Source organism: Neofelis nebulosa, chromosome 14 (genome assembly GCF_028018385.1).
Source record: "Neofelis nebulosa isolate mNeoNeb1 chromosome 14, mNeoNeb1.pri, whole genome shotgun sequence".
Taxonomy (NCBI): domain Eukaryota; kingdom Metazoa; phylum Chordata; class Mammalia; order Carnivora; family Felidae; genus Neofelis; species Neofelis nebulosa.
Window position 1 is genome coordinate 399,307 of NC_080795.1, and position 19,189 is coordinate 418,495.

The window sequence follows — 19,189 nt, forward strand, 5'->3', positions numbered from 1 at the left end:
GTTCATTAGAATATCTTTTATGAAGAGTTGTAACAACAGAAGGGGCGAGGGTTGAAGGTTGATATTGGAATAAATATCAAAAATAACGTGGCAGCAGAGGCACCCTTGATTGTATTTTCAGCTCTTTGTGCCACACAGATTTATAGTATTTCCACATGCAGAGGGTGTGCTGTTCTGTGCAGATGCACGTGCACTTCGGGCCTTCTTCAGGACTGTTTAGAGGAGGGTGGGTATGAACCCCTGAATCTCTGGAGCACTTTTCTAATCGTCCACAATTAGTAATTTACTATTTTATAATTTTTAAAATTTTTCTCATCACACTTATTTTTCAGTTGATGTTTCATTTATAAAAGAGATATTTAAATATTTCTGTACTTTCTCTTTAGCCTTATGATCTTTTAAAAGTTGTTTTCAGTGTGATTTTTGGACACCAGTTTAAACCTATTTTCCAAGCTAAAAATACTACCTACAGTGCTACAAAATAAGGTGGTTTAAATGAGGAAGTTTTTTTTAATAAGGAACACCTTGCTTTGTGAGTACTCAGAGTGGAAGGAAGCAGTTATGTACACTCAGTGGTCCTATACACTTCACACCTTGGAAAGGCTAACCTATAATAGCCCCTGTCTCAGTCATCTCAGGTTGCCATAACAAAGTGCCACAGACCGGGCGGCTTAAACGACGGACATTGACTTTTCACAGTTTTCGAGCTGGAATTCTGAGATTAGGTTGTCAACCAACATGATCCAGTTCCAGTGAAAGCTCTCTTCCTGGCTTGAAGGCAGCTGCATCTAGCTGTATGCTCACATGACCTCTTTGTGCACAAGAAGAAAGAGATTGCTGGTGTCTCTTATAAGGATACTAATCCTAATGAATCAGCCCCCGCCTATCTTTATGACCTCAATTAACCTTAGTTCCTTCCTTAGAAGCACCATCTCTTATTATAGCTACACTGGAGATTAAGGTTAGGGCTTCACATATGAATTTGGGGGGACATTCAGTCCAAAGCATTCTGCCCCAAGCCTCCTAAAATTCATGCCCTTCTCACATGCAAATGAATTCATTTCATCCCAACAGCCCTGAAAGTCTTAACTCATTCCTGCATCAATTCTAAAGTCTAGTGTCCAAAATCTCATCTATATATCATCTAAATCAGAGGTGGGTGGGAGACTAGGTACCATTCGCCTTGTGGCATAATTCCTCAACAGCTATGAGCCTGTGAAACCAGACAAGTCAATGTGTTTCCAAATACAATGCTGGGACAGGTATAGGATAGACATTCCCATTCCAAAAGGAAGAAATAGGAAGGACGAAAGGGGTAATAAGTCTCAAATAAGTCCAAAAACAACCAAGGAAAATTCCATTAGATTATAAGGCTCAAGGAAAATTCCCTTTGGTTCAGTGATCTGTCTTCCAGGTCTGCTGAGATGTCAGTGTCACCCTCATGGCTCTGTGGGGCCTTTCACCCTTATGGCTTTCTGCAGAGACCTCCACCACTGAGGGAAGGAGGGGGCATTTTAGCCCACCTAAACCAAAAAGGTAGACCCATCCTTTGAAACCCAGGAGAAATAATCAACCCTGCCCCCCAGGGCCTGTGGTGAGTGGCAGCCCTGATGGTCCCCTAATTGCCTTTGGAGTCCTACCGTTTTTTCGATGGATGATGCACAGTCGCAAAAGAATACCTCTAGGGGCGCCTGTGTGCTGCAGTCCATTAAGCTTCCCACTTGGGGACTTGAGCTCCATTCATGGTCTAGCAGTTCGTGGGTCAGGGCCCTGCCTCAGGTTCCCTGCTGTCAGCACGGAGCCAGAGAGCCTGCTTCAGATCCTCTGTGCCCTGTCTCTCTCTGTCTCTCTCTCTGTCTCTCTGTCTCTCTCTCTCTCAAAAATAAATAAACACTAAAAGAAAAAGAATAGCTTTGTTGTCATGTCCTGCAGAATGAAAGAAGTCCAGCAGCCTTCCTTCATTCTCTCTGGTATCTTTCTCCTTTACTTCAAACTGGTATTGTGTTTGCTGGTCCATCCCACAATCTCTTTATCAAGTGGTAGTCTAGCCACACCCTTGGTGTTCTCTTCGAACATGCTTCCTCATATTTTGCAGTGTGGGCAAGCTGAGAATTTTCTAAGTATTGAAGTTCTGCTTCCTTTTTGCTTAACAATGCCTTCTTCAATTCATCTCTCTCCCATATTTTACTCTTAAGAAGTCCAGAGAACCCAGGCTCTGCTTTTTACATTTTGGTTACAAATTTCTGCTGAATATCCATAATCTTGTTGTTCATAAGTTCCATCTTCTACAAAACACCTAGAACACAATTGAGCCAAGTTGTTTGCCACTTAATAACAAAAATTGCTGTCTTAGTCAGTTTGGATTATTATAACAAAAATATACTGGGTGGCTTAAACAACAGGTATTTCAGTCTCATAGTTCTAGAGGCTGGGAAGTCCAAGTTCAAGGTGCCAGTTGATTTGGTTCCTGGTGAAAACCAACTTCTTGGTTTGTAGATGGCCACCTTCTTGATGTATCCTCACATGGCGAAGAGAGAGAGAGATCATCTCTCTTGTGTCTCTCTTTGTAAGGGACTAATCCCATTCATAAAAACTCCATCCTCATGAGTTAATTATTTCCAAAAGCCCCACCTTCAAATGCCATCCCATTAGGGATTAGGACCTGAATATATGAATTTTGATGGGATACAAACATTCAGTTCATAGCAATTACCTTTCCTCCAGTTTCCAGTCATCTCTTCATTTCTGTTTGACACCTCACTAGAATTACCCTTAACATCCATATTTCTAGCATGTACCTCAGAACTCCAACCTCTACCCATTACCCAGCTCTAAAGCTACTTCCACATTTTTAGATATTTGTTAGAGCAGTACCCAGCTTGAACTGTCATAACAAAATACCATAAACTGTCTGGTTTAAACAACAACAGAAGCTGGAAGTCCAAGATCAGGATACCGCCATAGTCCGTTTCTTGTGACAGCTCTGCTTTTCCTTGTTTTTAAGCAGCAGCTATCTGGCTGTGTGCTGTTGTGGCCTTTTCTCTCTGCTCCCAGTGAGATGGGGATTTCTAGTGTCTCTTCTTTTTTTTAAATTTTTTTTTCAACGTTTTTTATTTATTTTTGGGACAGAGAGAGACAGAGCATGAACGGGGGAGGGGCAGAGAGAGGGAGACACAGAATCGGAAACAGGCTCCAGGCTCCGAGCCGTCAGCCCAGAGCCCGACGCGGGGCTCGAACTCACGGACCGCGAGATCGTGACCTGGCCGAAGTCGGACGCCTAACCGACTGCGCCACCCAGGCGCCCCTCTAGTGTCTCTTCTTACAGGGACACTAATCCTATCAGATCTGAGCCCCACCCTGTGGACTCCTTCAAACTTAATTACTTTCTTGGAGGTCCTATCTCTAAATACAGCAAAACTGAGAGTTAGGACTTCAACATATGAATTTGTAGGGGACACACATTCAGTTCGGAGTACCCCCTCTTGTCCAGTTTTGTATAAACTTTGCTTAGGAATCTCTTGTCTTCCTGGAACCTTTGTATACTTTTTTCTTACTTAGATTCTTTAAAAACTGGACCTTCTATTGGCTCTTCACCCTCTCCTAAACAGTTCAGACTACCTCTGCAGAACAAGTCACAGTGACATTCCTGGTGGTAGCACTGTGACACTGTGATCCCAGGTGGCCGGTGTGCCCTGCTAAATTCTGATTGTTCTCATTGCTATAGACTGTGGTGAATATTCCAATCGCCCGGTCAGTATTGTCTAGTCTTTTTTTTGTATTTTTTTTTTTTTTTTTTAGAGTTGGGTTTCAGATTTCTGTTTCATGCTTAGGATTATTGTGGTTTTTGGCAAAGAATATTTTCAACTGGGTGAAAAGGCAAAAAAAAATGTAGAATCAAGAAGTGAAAGCACAATTGTTTATGGTTCAGTAAGCACTTGTGGTTAAGAAATGTGTCTGTTCATCATTGCCAGATGACTTAAAATTTTATGGGAGAACATAAATTTTAAACAAAAAGTAATTGTACTGTTTACAGAATGTGAATTTCTTCAGAATTTAGTTTTTAGGTATTGTAACCTAGACTTCCTGCTTGGGGCTTTCTGAATTTTATTGTGAAATTATATATGAAATGAATCTGATGGCAGCTTATCAAAATATTTACTCAGAAACTAAAGTTTTGACTTAACAAACATTAATAATGATGCAATATTGCAATTAATAAGAGTCTCACTCATTGAATACTCACAGGAGCATAATATTGCTAGGTGTTTGGGAATCCTTGATAAAATTAGGCATAGTTATAATCTCTCAAAAGAAAAGATAGTGTGATTATATACAAACAAATACAATTCATATTTCAGTGCATAAAAAAAGCATTTGTAAAATACAGTGAATAGATAAAGTAGATCATTTGGATTTGATTTTGGAATGTATCGTTTGTTTATTTTTCTTCTTAGAGCATTACTTGAATCACAGTTAATTTGCATTCTCTAGGTGCAGATCATATCCAATTGAGGTAAGGTGGATTAGTTAAAATCATCTTGGTCAGCAGTGAAATTAAGGCTAGTGAAACAGTCCCCAGAGTTCTTGACATCAGTTTGAATTAAGGTTCACTTAGCTCATATATATCTGTTGGTACTGATCCTGATACAGCACTGAGTTTATGGTTTAATGGACAAAAGTATCCATTTTATGTGTGAAAGTGTTGGTAAGAGGAGCAGAATGGCATAAAGGAGAGTAATAAACTCAGCTGGATAGAAAAAGAAAACTGTGTTCAGAAAGTTCAACTCTTTCTTAAAAGTATGGTCTAGTTTTTACCTTATTATAGAAATAATTTAAAGATATTAGAGTAAAGCTGGAGAATTTGAGGCTAGAGCAGTAAGAAATAACGGGTAACAAAGGTGTTTCTATGTAATGGAAAGTAGTTTGGATTTTTTCTAGTGGATAGCCATTGAAAGCTTCAAGCATGGTGGCAATTGATAAATTTACACTTAAAAAGAGCACCCTAGTGGGCCTTATGTACAATAGTTAGAATGGCCAGGTACTGGACTGGAGAGGTCAGTTAAGGTCAGGCTATTGTATTAGCTAAGAGGCATCTCAATATATCCAAAACTGGTATCTTCATTACCAGTAGTATCCCCCTGTTAAGGCCACCCCCCTACACACACACACACACACACACACACACACACAGAAAGATACCTGGTCATCTAGAAACCTTGCCTGTCTCAGTAGACATTAACTGTGTACTTCGTACCCTTTCTTAAGCCAAAACAATGGAGTCCTTCTTGACTGCTTTCTCTCATTTCCCACTTGCAGTTCATCAATAAAATTTGGTGGCTCTACCTTCAAAATATGTCTAGTTTTCAACCATTTCTTATCACCTCTGTCCCCACTTGCCAGGTACAAGCTACTATTACCTCTCCTGGATTGCCACAGCAGCCTTCTTTTTTTTATTTTTTTTATTATTTTTTTTTTACGTGTATTTATTTTTGAGAGACAGAGTGAGACAAAGTGAGAGTGGGGGAGGGGCAGAGAGAGAGGGAGACACAGAATCCAAAGCAGGCTCCAGGCTCTGAGCTGTCAGCACACAGCCTGACACGGAGTTCGAACTCACAAACTGTGAGATCATGACCTGAGCCGAAGTTGGATGCTTAACCGACTGAGCCACCCAGGCACCCTGCCACAGTAGCCTTCTAACTGGTTTCCCTACTTCTTCCCTTCTGCCCTCAGTCTGTTCTCAGCAAAGCAAATTATGTGCCTTCCTCATTGGGTTCTTCTGATCACACTCACCGGAAATACGCCAAGTTCACACAGTGGCCTTGACCTGTCTTCTTTCTGACCATTGTTCTTTAATCTCCTATCTGCTGCCATTCAGGGTCAAGCAGACTACTTTTAGTCCTAGCCAAAATAGGAGTGGACTCTTCTCTGAAATGGTGGAATGAACCTTTGGGGAAAGCTGAGACTTCTAATGAGGATATTAAAGCCACCAGAAAACCATCCTGTTTCTTTTGGCATTTGGAGGGCCTGAGCATAAGAAGTACTATAGACGATCATTTGAACTTGAGGCTAGGGATATTCTCATTCAAATGTATTCCTAGGACTCTAGCCCTTCATTTTATAAGGCTGGGATTTCCTGGATAAATATCAGAAGTTGATAGAATAGAACATAGAATTAGTTAAAGGTATTATTTAAAATTTCACAGGTAACTAACAGACGCACCCACATAAGACCATTTTGGTACTGGAGGTATGTATCATTTTGGGGGGTGGGGGGGAAAAGCTATAAAATACCTTTAATAAGAGTAAAATGTAAACTGATTATACCATGGTAATCCAGAGTGAGTAACAAGGAGAATTGTAATAATCATAGCCAGTGGTAACTGTATCAGAGTATCTGTTCAGGACAGAGGTCCTACCTGTATTGGAAGCAGGTGGACATTAAAATCTCCTGATGTCCATTCCTGAGCCTTGCTGTGCTATTCCCCCAACCTCTGTGTGTGTGTGTGTGTGTGTGTGTGTGTGTGTGTGTGTGTGTGTCTGTATGTGTCTGTGTGTGCATGTACATGATGGGTGAGGACAGGATGCTGTATAGATTGGGATATCTATGAAGATAAAGAGAGACAGGGTAATAATACAGGGGGAAATTCCAAATTACTGTGTAGCCAATGTTTGGATAATTAAATGGAGTAACTTAAAGTTAGTGCAACATTATATTATGTAAAGTATTTCTCTTAGAAAAACTTACAGATGCTTCTGTCTTCTATAGGAGGATCATTTCAGTATCTCCCCACATACTAATTTGTTTCACCTGGTACTTACTTATATAGTGTTCATTAATTTCTTATATAGTATTTCTTGTGTAAATGTTTGTGAAAGTTATCATAGTATTTATTAACTTATCAACATAACCTACTTAAGAGGATTTGAGTTGACTTGTATATAAATGGACCCTGGCAACCTGTACATTTCAAGTAAGTCCAGTAGTCTCAGATACATTTTGTTCTTATATCATTTACTTGATTCTTTTGTGGCCTCTTGGTCATTTAAAACCAAATACTTTTAAGAGCAGTTAGCTGATAAAATAACTCATTCTTTCGCATATTCATTTGGCAAATGTTAGCCTTAAATATTTTCCATTTTTAACTAAGAACTGTTTTATCTGTTGTTCCTACACAGATAGAACTTACAAGACCCTGTAGTATACCTTCCGTATGAACCTGCTATTCCCGTTTCCTAATCATTTAGTCTTTTTTGTTTTATGTTAATATTTGTGCTCTCCAGTTGACCTCTGTGGTACTCTTCAGTATTTAGAACTATGACAAGTTACAGTGCAGCAATCAGTATTGACACTCTGACCATGTCCTGCCAAAGCAAGAGCAACCATTTCTCAGCTGGTTATGCTTTCTTTATATTTTAAATAAGTCTCATGTTTTAACATAATAAATTAGGAAAAAAAGCATCACTCACAATTTCCTATCTTTAACCAGCATTTACCTGAGAGAAATTTTGGTCCATGTCTTGCGATAACACTCGATTTCTAGGATTCGACCTACCAGTAATTCTCTCTGACCTTAAGAAAGTCATGTGAGCAAGTAACTTTTTCAGTTTTCTTATCTGCCAAAAATGGAGATTAATATCTTCCTTACCTATTTCATAGGGTTGTTGTAGGTCAAGTATGATAATAGATTTGAAAATGCCTTGGAAAAAGTTAGTAACAATGACAGTGACCATGGTGACAGTGGCTGCTGTTGTTTCATGTGTGATGGACTAGGCCCTGCACTGTGGTCTTTCTGTGTTCCCTCTCTCAATATTTGCAGTGTTCTTGAGGATGGATAATACTGTCTCTATTTAAAAATAAAGATAGTGTTGGGTGTCTGTCTTCGGCTCAGGTTGTGATCTCTTGGTTCATGGGTTCAAGCCCTGCATTGGGCTCTGTGCTGGCAGCGCAGAGCCTGCTTAGGATTCTCTGCCTCCCTTTCTCTGCCCCTCCTCCACTGTGCGCTCTCTCTCTCTCTCTCTTTCTCTTAAAAATAAATAAACATGAAAAAAAATGAGGACACTGTTGAAAATAAGGTAGGTATAAATAAGGTATTTGAGGATTTCAAAAGGGAAGGAGTAGTTGCTTCTGGCTGGGATTCAGTAAACCCTTCCTGGACAAGGTTATATTTTGGCCGAGACTCACAAATTTTTGGAAAATTTTGCTTTGCCAGCACAGAAATGCCTTTTATGTATCATCCATTTAATTATAAAATAATCTTTGTTTGTAAAACCAGTATCTCTTATGCCCAGATTTAAAGCTTGTTTCAAATTCACCATTTGTCCTAGGTTGCTTTTTGCTTTTTTATCTCTCACACAAAGAGGAAATTACACTGCCTTATTTTCTTGAGGGATGGTAGGCTGCTGGTGTGTCCCTAAAACTGTATTGGACAGTGTTCTGTATGAGAGACTTGAGAGTGCTTCTTGGAGAACATTGGAGCCCCGTAGTACATCCAGGATGGCACTGATCACCATCTTCTCCAAGCCTGTATGTAAGTCACCAAGCCTGTTGGAGTGCACCAGGATTTGGGTGACAGTCAGTGCTGTTATGCTGCAGTGCACAAGAGTGATCATCAATAGCATCTGGCATGTTTGTTCTACATTGCAGTGCACCAGGGTTCTGTTCGTGGTCCCATAAGGCATGTTTTTTCTATTTTGTCTATACTGCAGCGTACCGTGGCTGTGGTAATAGTGATACCGTGCAACACGTTTTTATTCCATCCACAGTACACCAGGGCTGTGGTGGTAGTACCATTGAGTGTGTTTATTCTTGGGGTGGCTCAGTTGGTTGAGCATCCTACTCTTGATTGTGGCTCAGGTCATGATACCAGGGTTGTAGGATTGAACCTTGCATCAGGCTCCACACTGAGCATGGAAGCTGCTTAATTCTCTCTCTCCCTCTGCCCCTCTCCTCCACTCATGCACTCTTTCTCTCTCTAAAATAAAAGTGTGTGTGTGTGTATATATATATATATATATATATATATATATATATATATATATATGTTTATTCTCTGCTGCAGCGCACGGGCTGTGTTGATAGCCAATACCGTGAAACATGTTTATTTTACAAGTCATTTAGTGCTCCAAATCTTCAGCAGAAATCATAGTTTTAGGAATATTGACAGGATTTATCATAAAAATCTTCAAAGAGAGTGTGGTTAGTAGCAATATGATTCATCTCAGATATGTAAGTATCCCTGGGGTAATAACTGTGTGTTTCTGTAATGTCTTGCCTTTATAAAATCTGTTGGAGGTTTATAGGGACTATAGAGTTTGGCAGACTACTGAAAACCTATCTCACTTTTAGAGCCACACAAGACAATAATTAGTGCCTGAGGAGAAAACTCAGGTTGCTCAGGCGAGCCACTGAGCGTGGCTGGAGGGTGCTATGGCAGACACTCAGCCACACAGAGCCAGGCCACCTGATCTCATGGGCCCTGGAGCTCCAAACAGCAACTGTTGTCAGTGGTTGATGGGGTAGGTGCCACGCGTGCTGCACAGTTTTGGGGGATGAGCTCTGAGCACAGGTCCGAGTTTTAAAAATTCTTAAAATATATCCACAAATGCTCCTGTGGTTAATGCAGCCCCTAAACTTAGGGCATTTCCCTTTGCTGCTGAAGACCCTAATTCTCCAACCACTGATCTGGCTGCCCTGCATGGGAAAGATGGTGTGTGCACCAGAGCGATGTCTTACGTTGTCCTGAATTGTTTTCCTGCTCACCAACTGAGGATGAGCTACGTTTTACTAAAGAAACAACTATCATGGTAGAGGAGGCGCAATGCTTATTACTTCCTACTTAGTGCCTTTCTGTAATACTTGTTTTCATTACTCCACTTCCCTCCCCCATAGTGACTAGTACCAGCCTGACATTGTGCTTGTTCACATCCTTCCCCCATTCTGTTTCCTTCCTTACCTTAAGAAATAGTAGCAAGATAGGTACATACCTGAGGAAACAGTAGTCGAAGGCAGTGCTCTGGAGCAGTGATGTGGCCTTGCTTAATATGCGAACACATGTTATTGACACTTAGAGAAAGGAAGGAATGGAAAATTAGGGATGAGTGGAAAATGAAGAAAAATGAAGAGGAAAAAGAAATGGAAATGAAATGAAATTATATAACTAAAACTTTGATGTTATTTAAATATTAATTTTCATTATTCACTGTTAACCAGTTGGCTAAAGTGGTAAAGAAACTAATATCAGTATCTATTATATAAGTAGCAGGGTACTATGTTAGATACTTAGCTTTTGTTATTTCATTTAATTTTTTTTAATTAAAAAACAGAAAATAGAAAAACATAAGTGTACTTGCCACCTAGAATTAATAACGTGTTTTAATCTTTGGTCTTTTTTTGATTCACATTAAAAAAAATTTTTTTTATGTTTTTATTTCATTTTTGAGAGAGAGAGGCAAAGTGCAAGTGGGGCAGAGGCAGAGAGAGAGGGAGACACAGAATCCGAAGCCGGCTCCGGGCTCTGAGCTGTCGGCACAGACCCTAATGCGGGGCTGGAACTCACGGACTGTGAGATCATTACCTGAGCCAAAGTCGGACGTTTAACCAACTGAGCCACCCAGGCGCCCCCATATTTTTTAATAATAGAAACGATATGAAGTGTGAAATGTTCTTCTTTCTCCTTAGGTATGTGTTTCTATGTATCCTGCTGGCCATATTTATATACTCATATTACATATATATCTACAACAATAGTTTATTGTTTTCTATGTTTCAAAAAATAATAACATTATGCGTATCATGCTCTGAATATCTTGTTTATCCCCTCTCGTTTATGAGATCTCTACATGCTGATACATAGACATCTGGCCCACTAGTGTTAAGTTCTGTATGGTGTTCTGTTGTATGAACACAACATGGTTTACCCTTCCTCCTGTTGATTTGTGTTCGGTATACTTTTCTGCTCTTATAAATAGTCCTGAGGTATGCATCCTTGTTTAGGTCTCCTGGTGCTTGTGGCAGTTTCTGGGACACATCTGGGTTTTAGGTTACATACACTGTCAACCTCAGTTCTCTTGCTGAATTCTTAAAAATGGTCTTTGAGGTACACGTGGGAAAACAGAGGGGTTGAAATGTTATCTAACTTGGCCAACTTAATTAAAAAAAATTTTTTTTAATGTTTTATTTATTTTTGAGACAGGGAGAGACAGAGCATGAACAGGGGAGGGTCAGAGAGAGGGAGACACAGAATCTGAAGCAGCCTCCAGGCTCTGAGCTGTCAGCACAGAGCCCAACACGGGGCTCGAACTCACAGACTGCGAGATCATGACCTGAGCTGAAGTCGGCTGCCTAACCGACTGAGCCACCCAGGCGCCCCTTGGCCACCTTAATTAATCAGTAGTTAAATTCAGATCAAATTCTACCCATTAAAATTTTTTTTAATGTTTATTTATTTTTGAGAGAGAGAAAGAGAGAGAGAGCATGAGTGGGGGAGGTATACCTAGAGAGGGAGACACAGAAGCCAAAGCAGGCTCCAGGCTCTGAGCTGTCAGCACAGAACCGGATGCGGGACACGAACCCACAAACCACGGATCATGACCTGAGCAGAAGTCAGACACTTAATGGACTGAGCCACCCAGGCGCCCCTCCACCCATTTAAATCTCAAGCTCTAGCGTTCAACATTCCTCAGAAATCCTCCCCTTTAACCTTTATGATCATTAGAACAGTTGCAACCAGCCCGTCTCCTGTAGAGTCACAAAGCAGGTAATGAGGTGGAGGGAGCATATAAGAAAGAAGAATCAATAAGTGCCATACTTCCCTTGTTGTCTCAAGATTTGGCGTAAAACCATGCTGTGTGAAATGATGGCTCTAAGTTTTCTGTGTGTACAAAAATGTTTCTTTATGATGGAAGACTATCTTTTATGTTGCTTAAAATAAAATTTTAATTAAAAGATGTTACAGTGAGTAGGTTACTATCTGTTCTCTATTTTGCAAAGTATACACACCATTTTCTATAGGTGGAGAAAGCTATCTTACTTTTTTTTTAATTTTTTAAAGTTTATTTATTTTAGAGAGAGAGAGAGTGGGGGAAGGGCAGAGGGAGACAGAGACACAAAAATCTGAAACAGGCCTCAGGCTCCAACTTGTCAGCACAGAACCTGACAAACTCTGTCAGTACAGAACCCGACGCAGGGCTCAAACTCACGAACTGTGAGATCATGACCTGAGCCAAAGCCGGACGCTTCACTGACTGAGCCACCCGGGTGCCCCTAAAGCTATCTTAATGTGATTCTTTTTTTTCATGACATTTTATTCACAGTTGGACCTTATGTTTATTAGACTTCATTTTGCTTGTTTTTTTCTTCTTCACCTTCTAGGTAGAAAATCTGGCATATTAGTTGTGAAAATTCTAGAGCTGCATGAGGAATGCACCATCCAAGTTGCTATGTGTGAGCAGTTAGCAGGGATGCAAGCCGACAGCTCTTCTCTAGGTCAGGCCCCCAGCACTGGACTGAAGGTGCTGTTCACCAAGGAGACTGCTTGCCATCTCAGGGGACATCCCCAAGACATCATCCATATTTACCCTCCCTGGTGAGTAGAAAGAACTGATTGTAGCAGTCACTAACTGAGTTTGTCTCAAAATGTATTTTTATCATGAACATTTTTGTCACCTTATTATGGAGAAATGCCAGGAGAAAGAAGCCAGGATTTGACATCAATTTTATGTAACAGAAGCACTGAACTGTCTTTGAATGCTTGTTTGTACTTTTGTCAGGAAATTTTTTATAATTTAAGGGCAGAGAGGCAAGGGAGAAACAATCATATCAATATTCCTCTCTAAGTGGTATATTAAGAAATATGGCTTTTTTTTCTTAGAAATTCAATTTTAGTAAGAGTCATTAATGTGACCGTATGATAATACACATTAATTTAATATTTCTTTGCTAATCACTTTGAAAGGGATAAAAAGCATAAATTAAGACATAATAGGGTTTGAATCTTTAGGAGCATAAATGGTCATTAATAGGTCAGAAATATTTTTAAGGATACATGTTTGCTTTCTTTTCCATAGGGTGTTATTTTTTACTACAAGAAAAAGAAAATCATATTATTTTTGAGAGAATGTTTGAGCAGCCTTGTTTTAAGAACTATTAATTTTGTTGGCACATTTTTAAGAGTTTCATTCATCTGTCAAATTCTTAGCTTTGAAGTTGACTTACAGGTCTTTAAACTTCCTTCCCAGAGGAGGGATCTATTTTCACTGTGTCCATAGTGAGTTCTCAGTGTTTACTCAAATTCTTCCACAGTCTGTGGATATCATAGGGTAACCTACATTTTATTTTATTTCATTTTGCTTTGTTGTGTTTTTTTAATGTATCTTTTATTGAACAGTATAAGACACCTACAGTGTCATATACACATTATAAGTATACATTTCTTCAAATAATCACAAAGTGACTATGTAATTGCTGTCCAGTCCAAGAAATAGAATACAGTGCACACCTGGGACCACCCCAATCCCCTCTCATTTCCCCCCTTTTCCTCCTACACCAGTTGACTATCATCCTGATTTATGATGCAGTAGACGCCTTTAGATGTTTGAGAACTTCATATAAATAGAACCATACAGTAATCACAAAATATGCATTCTCTTTTGCCTGACTACTTTCACTTAATATTATGCTTGTGAGATTCATCAGTTTCCTTGGCATTTAACGGTTTGTCCATTTTTATTGCTAGACAGTATTCCATTGTATTAATTTATGCAATTAAATCCATCTATTCTTCTATTGACAGATAGTTAGGTGCCTTCAGTTTGAGGATATTGTGCATAACGTAATGGCCAACTGTCATTCTCTGCGGCTTCCTCAAGAATATAATACCCTTAATTCTCTTCTTTCTGAAATTTCTCATCATCCTAAAACCATGCCATTATTTTTCTACCATGTTAAAAAAAATTTTAATTGATCTTGACGGTACTTCCTCTTCCCACTGTGGCCAAATTGCCCCCCATTCTCCACCCAGCACTCCCCACACCACACCTCCGGCATCTGCAGCCACCTCCGCGCTGCTCCTCTCGTGGTTACTTGTGTGGCCATCATGTCTCCCTGTCGTACAGTGCTCACTCTTGCTCCTCCTCGTGCCTTCCTCTGGCTTCTCAATACTAAAGTGCTACCAGGCTCGTCCTGGACCTCTTCTCTACCCTGTCTACCTCACTCATCCCTTTGGTCCTTCCATTTCATCTTTTGCTGTAAATACTTGCCGATCACTGACGCCTCTTAAAACTGTCTGCAGCCCACTCTCCACCCCCTCATCACAGCAGTATCCCACAGCCCCTTACTGCCACAGCCATGGCTCTACTTGAGTACTGATGGCGTGGCAGAATCAAGCTCCTAACCCTCCCTCTTCTTCCTCACCCTTCCCCATCTCAGGACATGGAAACCACCTTCTTGAGTACATGCACGTGTCCTCAACTCTTCTTTTTCTCGTAACCTCCCTTCTGCAGCTCCACTTCCAAATGCACACGGGTCCAGGACTTCTTGCCACCTCTACTGTCAGGACGTTTCCAGGTACTCATTCTCCTCTGGGTTGTTGCAGTGTCTTAAGTCATCTCCCTGCTTCCTTCTTTGCCCTCCTTCTGTCTCTTTCAAGATGATTGAAGGAGCAAAGCTATGAATATGCAAGTTGTCATACCGCTTTTTGGCGCTCCATGCCCCAGTGTCTGCTCATCTCATGCACAAACCCATCCCGAGCTTTGAGTCGGCATCTCCCATCTCTGTCTCCTTCCGCAATTCCATCCTAGCCACCCTACACTCCACCCTGGTCCTCAGATACCATGCAACTCTCCCCCTGGGGCCTGGATTCTTGCCACTGCCTGTGCTGGGGTGCTCTGTCCCACCCCTCCCTGTGTCTGCATGGTCTGAAGTTTATCTTCTCTGGGCATTTAGTCAGCTGTCACCTTCTCAAGAGTCTTTCCCTGGGTTCCATATCTGCAATTGGAAAGTATCCCCTTCCAGGCCCTTTATTGTCCTTTTCCTACTTTATTTGTCCTTTACTGTCCTAGACAGTGCTCCTCCTGTCTAGGGCCTTGTTCCTGTAATTTCTTGTGTTCTTTTGACTGTTTTATTGGAAGTTCTTTTTGGAAGCTTATAGTAAAACTTAGTGATATTGAGAGTATTTGATTTTTACGGTGAATTCTAGTTTTATCTTCTTTATCAATATACACCAGTTTTTGTTTTTATTTATTGTATTTCAACAAAAATATGTATATTGCAACTATGCTGAGTTTATTACAGTGAGACACAGAAGATTCCAACATAGTTATGTTTGGAACTAAATTTAGAAACATTAGTAGACTCTGGATCCTAGCTTTTGCCCTTATAGCTTTTCTTTATTTTATTTATATATCTATTATTATTTTTAAATTTAATTTTGTTTTTTTTAATTCCAGTATAATTAACACACCATGTTATATTAGTTTCAGGTGTGCAATATTGTGAGTCAACAATTCTGTACATTACTCAGTGCTCATCACAATAAGAGTACTCTCAAACCTCTTCATCTATTTCACCCATCACCACACCAACCTCCCCTCAGGTAACCACCAGTTCTCTATATTTAAGCGTCTGTTTTTGTTTGTCTTCTTTTTTTCTTTGTTCATTTGTTTCATTTCTTAAATTCGACATATGAGAGAAATCCTATGGTATTTGTCTTTCTCCAGCTGACTTATTTGGCTTAACATTATACCCTCTAGATCCATCCATGTTGTTGCACATGGCAAGATTTTATCGTTTGTATGGCTGAATGATACTCCATTATAGATATACACCACATCTTCTTTATCCATTCATCTATCAGTGGATACTCAGCCTGCTTCCATAATTTGGCTATTGTAAATACTGCTGCAGTAAACATGGGGGTGGCATGTATCTTTTTGAATTAGTGTTCTCATATTCTTTGGGTAAATGCCCAGTAGTGGAATTACCTGATCCCATGGTAATTCTGTTTTAATTTTTTGAGGAATCTCCATATTGTTTTCCACTGTGGCTGCACTAGTTTGCATTCCCACCATCAGTCAAAGAGGGTTGCTTTTTCTCCACATCCTCACCGACATCTGTTTCTTGTGTTGTTGATGTTAGCCATTCTGACAGGTGAGACAATTTGCATTTCTCTGATGGTTACATGAGCAATCTGTTCAAGTGTCTGTAAGCCATCTGTGTGTCTTCTTTGGAGAAATGTCTGTTCATGTCCTCTGCCTGGTTTTTAATTGGATTATTTGTTTATGGTGTTGAGTTGAATAAGCTCTTTATATATTTTGGATACTAACCCTTTATCCAGTATGTCATTTGCAAATATCTTCTCCCATTCAGTAGATTGCCTTTTAGTTTTTTGACTGGTTACTTTGCTGTGCAGAGGATTTTTATTTTGATACACTCCTAATAGTTTTATTTTTGCTTTTGTTTCCCTTGCTTTGGGAGACATATCTTGGAAAATGTTGCTATAGCTGATGTCAAAGAAATTATTCCCTGTGCTCTTTTCTAGGGTTTTTGTGAGTTCTAGTCTCACATTTAGTTCATTAATCCATTTGGAGTTTATTTTTGTGTATGTTGTAAGAAAGTGGTCTAGTTTCATTCTTCTGCATGTTGCTGTCCAGTTTTCCCAACACCATATCAGGAAAAAACTCTCTTTTTCCCATCGCATATTCTTGCCTCCTTTTTTTTGTAGACTAATTGACCACATAATCGTGGGTTTATTTTTGGTCTCTCTATTCTGTTTTATTCATTTATGTGTCTGTGTTTGTGCCAGTGCCATACTGTTTTGATTTACTATAGTTTTATAGTATATCTTGAAATCTGGGATAGTGATACCTCCAGGTTGTCTTTTGTTTTTTTTTTTTTGTTTTTCAAGATTGCTTTGGTTATTCAAGGTCTTTTGTGGTTCCGTATACATTTTAGGATTATTTGTTCTAGTGCTGTGAAAAATGCTGTTGATAATTTGATAGGGATTGCCTTAAATCTGTAGATTGCTGTGGGTAGTATCGACAGTTTAACAATATTTGTTCTTCCAATCCATGAGCACAGAATATTTTCCACTTCCTTGTGTCATTTCAGTTTCTTTCATCAGTTTTCAGAGTATAGGTCATTCACCTCTTGGGTTAAAGTTTATTCCCAGGTATTTTATTCTTCTGGGTGCAATTGTAAATGGGATTGTTTTCTTAATTTCTCTTTCTGCTACTTTATTATTAATGCATAGAAATAAGATAGATTTCTGTATCTTGATTTTGTATCCTGCAAGCTTACTGAATTTACTTATCAATTCTGCTAGTTTTTTGATGGAGTCTTTAAGGTTTTCCAAACATAGAATCATGCCATCTGCAAATAATGAATGTTTTAGTTCTTCCTTACCGATTTGGATGACCTTTACTTCTTTTTATTGTCTGATTACTGTGGCTAGGACTTCCAATACTATGTTGAATAAAAGTGGTATGAGGACATCTTTTTCTTGATCCTGATCTTAAGGGAAACGCTTTCAGTTTTTCACCATTGAGTAGGATGTTAGCTCTGTGTTTTCAGATGACCTTTATTATGTTGAAATATATTCCCTCTAACCCTACTTTGTTGAGGATTTTTATCATGAATGGATGTTGTACTTTTTCTTTTTTTTCCTTTTTAATTTTTTTAAAATTTTTTTTATTTTTGAGAGAGAGAGAGCAGAAGTGGGAGAGGAGAAGAGAGAGAGGGAGACAGAAAATCTGAAGCAGGCTCCAGGCTCTGAGCTGTCAGCACAGAGCCTGATGGGGGGCTTGAACTCACGAACCATGAAATCATGACCTGAGTCAAAGTCGGACATTTAACTGAGTGAGCCACCCAGGTGCCCTGGATGTTGTACTTTTTCAAATGCTTTTTCTGCATGTATTGAAATGAACATATGGTTTTTATCCTTTCTCTTGCTGATGTGATGCATCACGTTGATTTATCTTTTCCTTAAATAAGCAGATAAACTCTTAGAATCATTATATAGGTCCATAAAGCATCATCGTGCCTCCAAATCTCTGTCTTTAGTATGGATTTTTCCCCTCTCATTTCATTTAAAAAGCATTTAATTGGTTTTTCTAGTAGGTATTTATACATATGATACAGATTTCAAAAGATATTGAAAGATACGCAGTGAACAGTGAGTCCTTCCCATATTTGTTTCCCAGCCATTCAGTTCTCATCACCCAAAGGAACCACTGATACCAGTTCTTACACACCATCCAGAGATGGTGTTTGTGTATGTGTGTGCATATGCATATATAATATAAACTCATTTATGTATTTCCTGCCACTATTCTTTTTTTTTTTTTTTCAAAAATGGTATCCAACCGTAATACCCTTGTACCATGCTTTTCTATTTTAAAAATGCATGTTGGAGAGTATTCAGTAACAATATGCTAGTATAGAAATAATTGTTACATTCGTTTTGCATGGACTTCTGAATTAAAGATACCATTATTATTCAATCAGCCCCTTTGGATGGACATATTTGTTGCTCCTCCTATTTGGTTACTGCAAACAGTACTGCATCATTACCAACATGTGTGAGAGAGAGCTATAAGATGTATTTCTGTAAGTATTATTGCTGGATCAGAGGTTATATACCTCTTTAACTTTAGGAAACATTGTCAGATGGCACCATTTTACATTTCCACTAGCAGTGCATAAAGTGCCTATTTCCCTTTTATTAATCTACTGTATTGATCTTCGCCAATTTAAAAACTAGAAAATGGAATTTATCATTTTAATTTTTTTTACATTTCTTTTTTTCTTTTACTGTAATATAAGCTTGGGCTTCATTCCCTGTGCTTAAGAACCATTTATGTATTATTTTCTATGAAATGCTTGTTGATGACTTTAGACCTTTCTTCTCTTGGATTGTTGGTCTTCATCTTATCGATTTGTATCAACTCTTCAGAAATGCTAAAAATAGCTCTTTGTCAATCGTATACATTACAATGAGTTTTCTCCCCATTTGTCATTAGTCTTTCAGCTTTTTTAGGCAGGAGGTGTCCCTTTTTGTTTGTTTTTGAAAAGCAGGGTAGTGTGCTTTTCCATGGCTGAATTTATCCATCTTTTGTAGTTTCTGCATTTTATATCATAGATAGTAAAGAAGTCAAAACTTTCTTGCTGTGAGATTAAAATTTTTTCTGTGTTTAT

At 39.2% G+C, this 19,189-nt stretch overlaps 1 protein-coding gene across 6 annotated transcripts in view; it reads left to right on the plus strand.

Annotated features, from left to right (window-relative positions):
* Positions 1 to 19,189, plus strand: part of SPIDR (scaffold protein involved in DNA repair) — a 504,687-nt gene that overhangs the window by 224,497 nt on the left and 261,001 nt on the right. For 5 of the 6 annotated variants that reach the window (XM_058698529.1, XM_058698530.1, XM_058698532.1 and 2 more), the window contains 3 exons: positions 12,371 to 12,584; positions 14,500 to 14,563; positions 15,472 to 15,590. In XM_058698529.1, coding sequence (XP_058554512.1) covers positions 12,371 to 12,584; positions 14,500 to 14,563; positions 15,472 to 15,590 — 397 coding nt within the window. The remainder of the gene's footprint in view (positions 1 to 12,370; positions 12,585 to 14,499; positions 14,564 to 15,471; positions 15,591 to 19,189) is intronic. The other variant, XM_058698531.1, reaches the window with a different exon arrangement.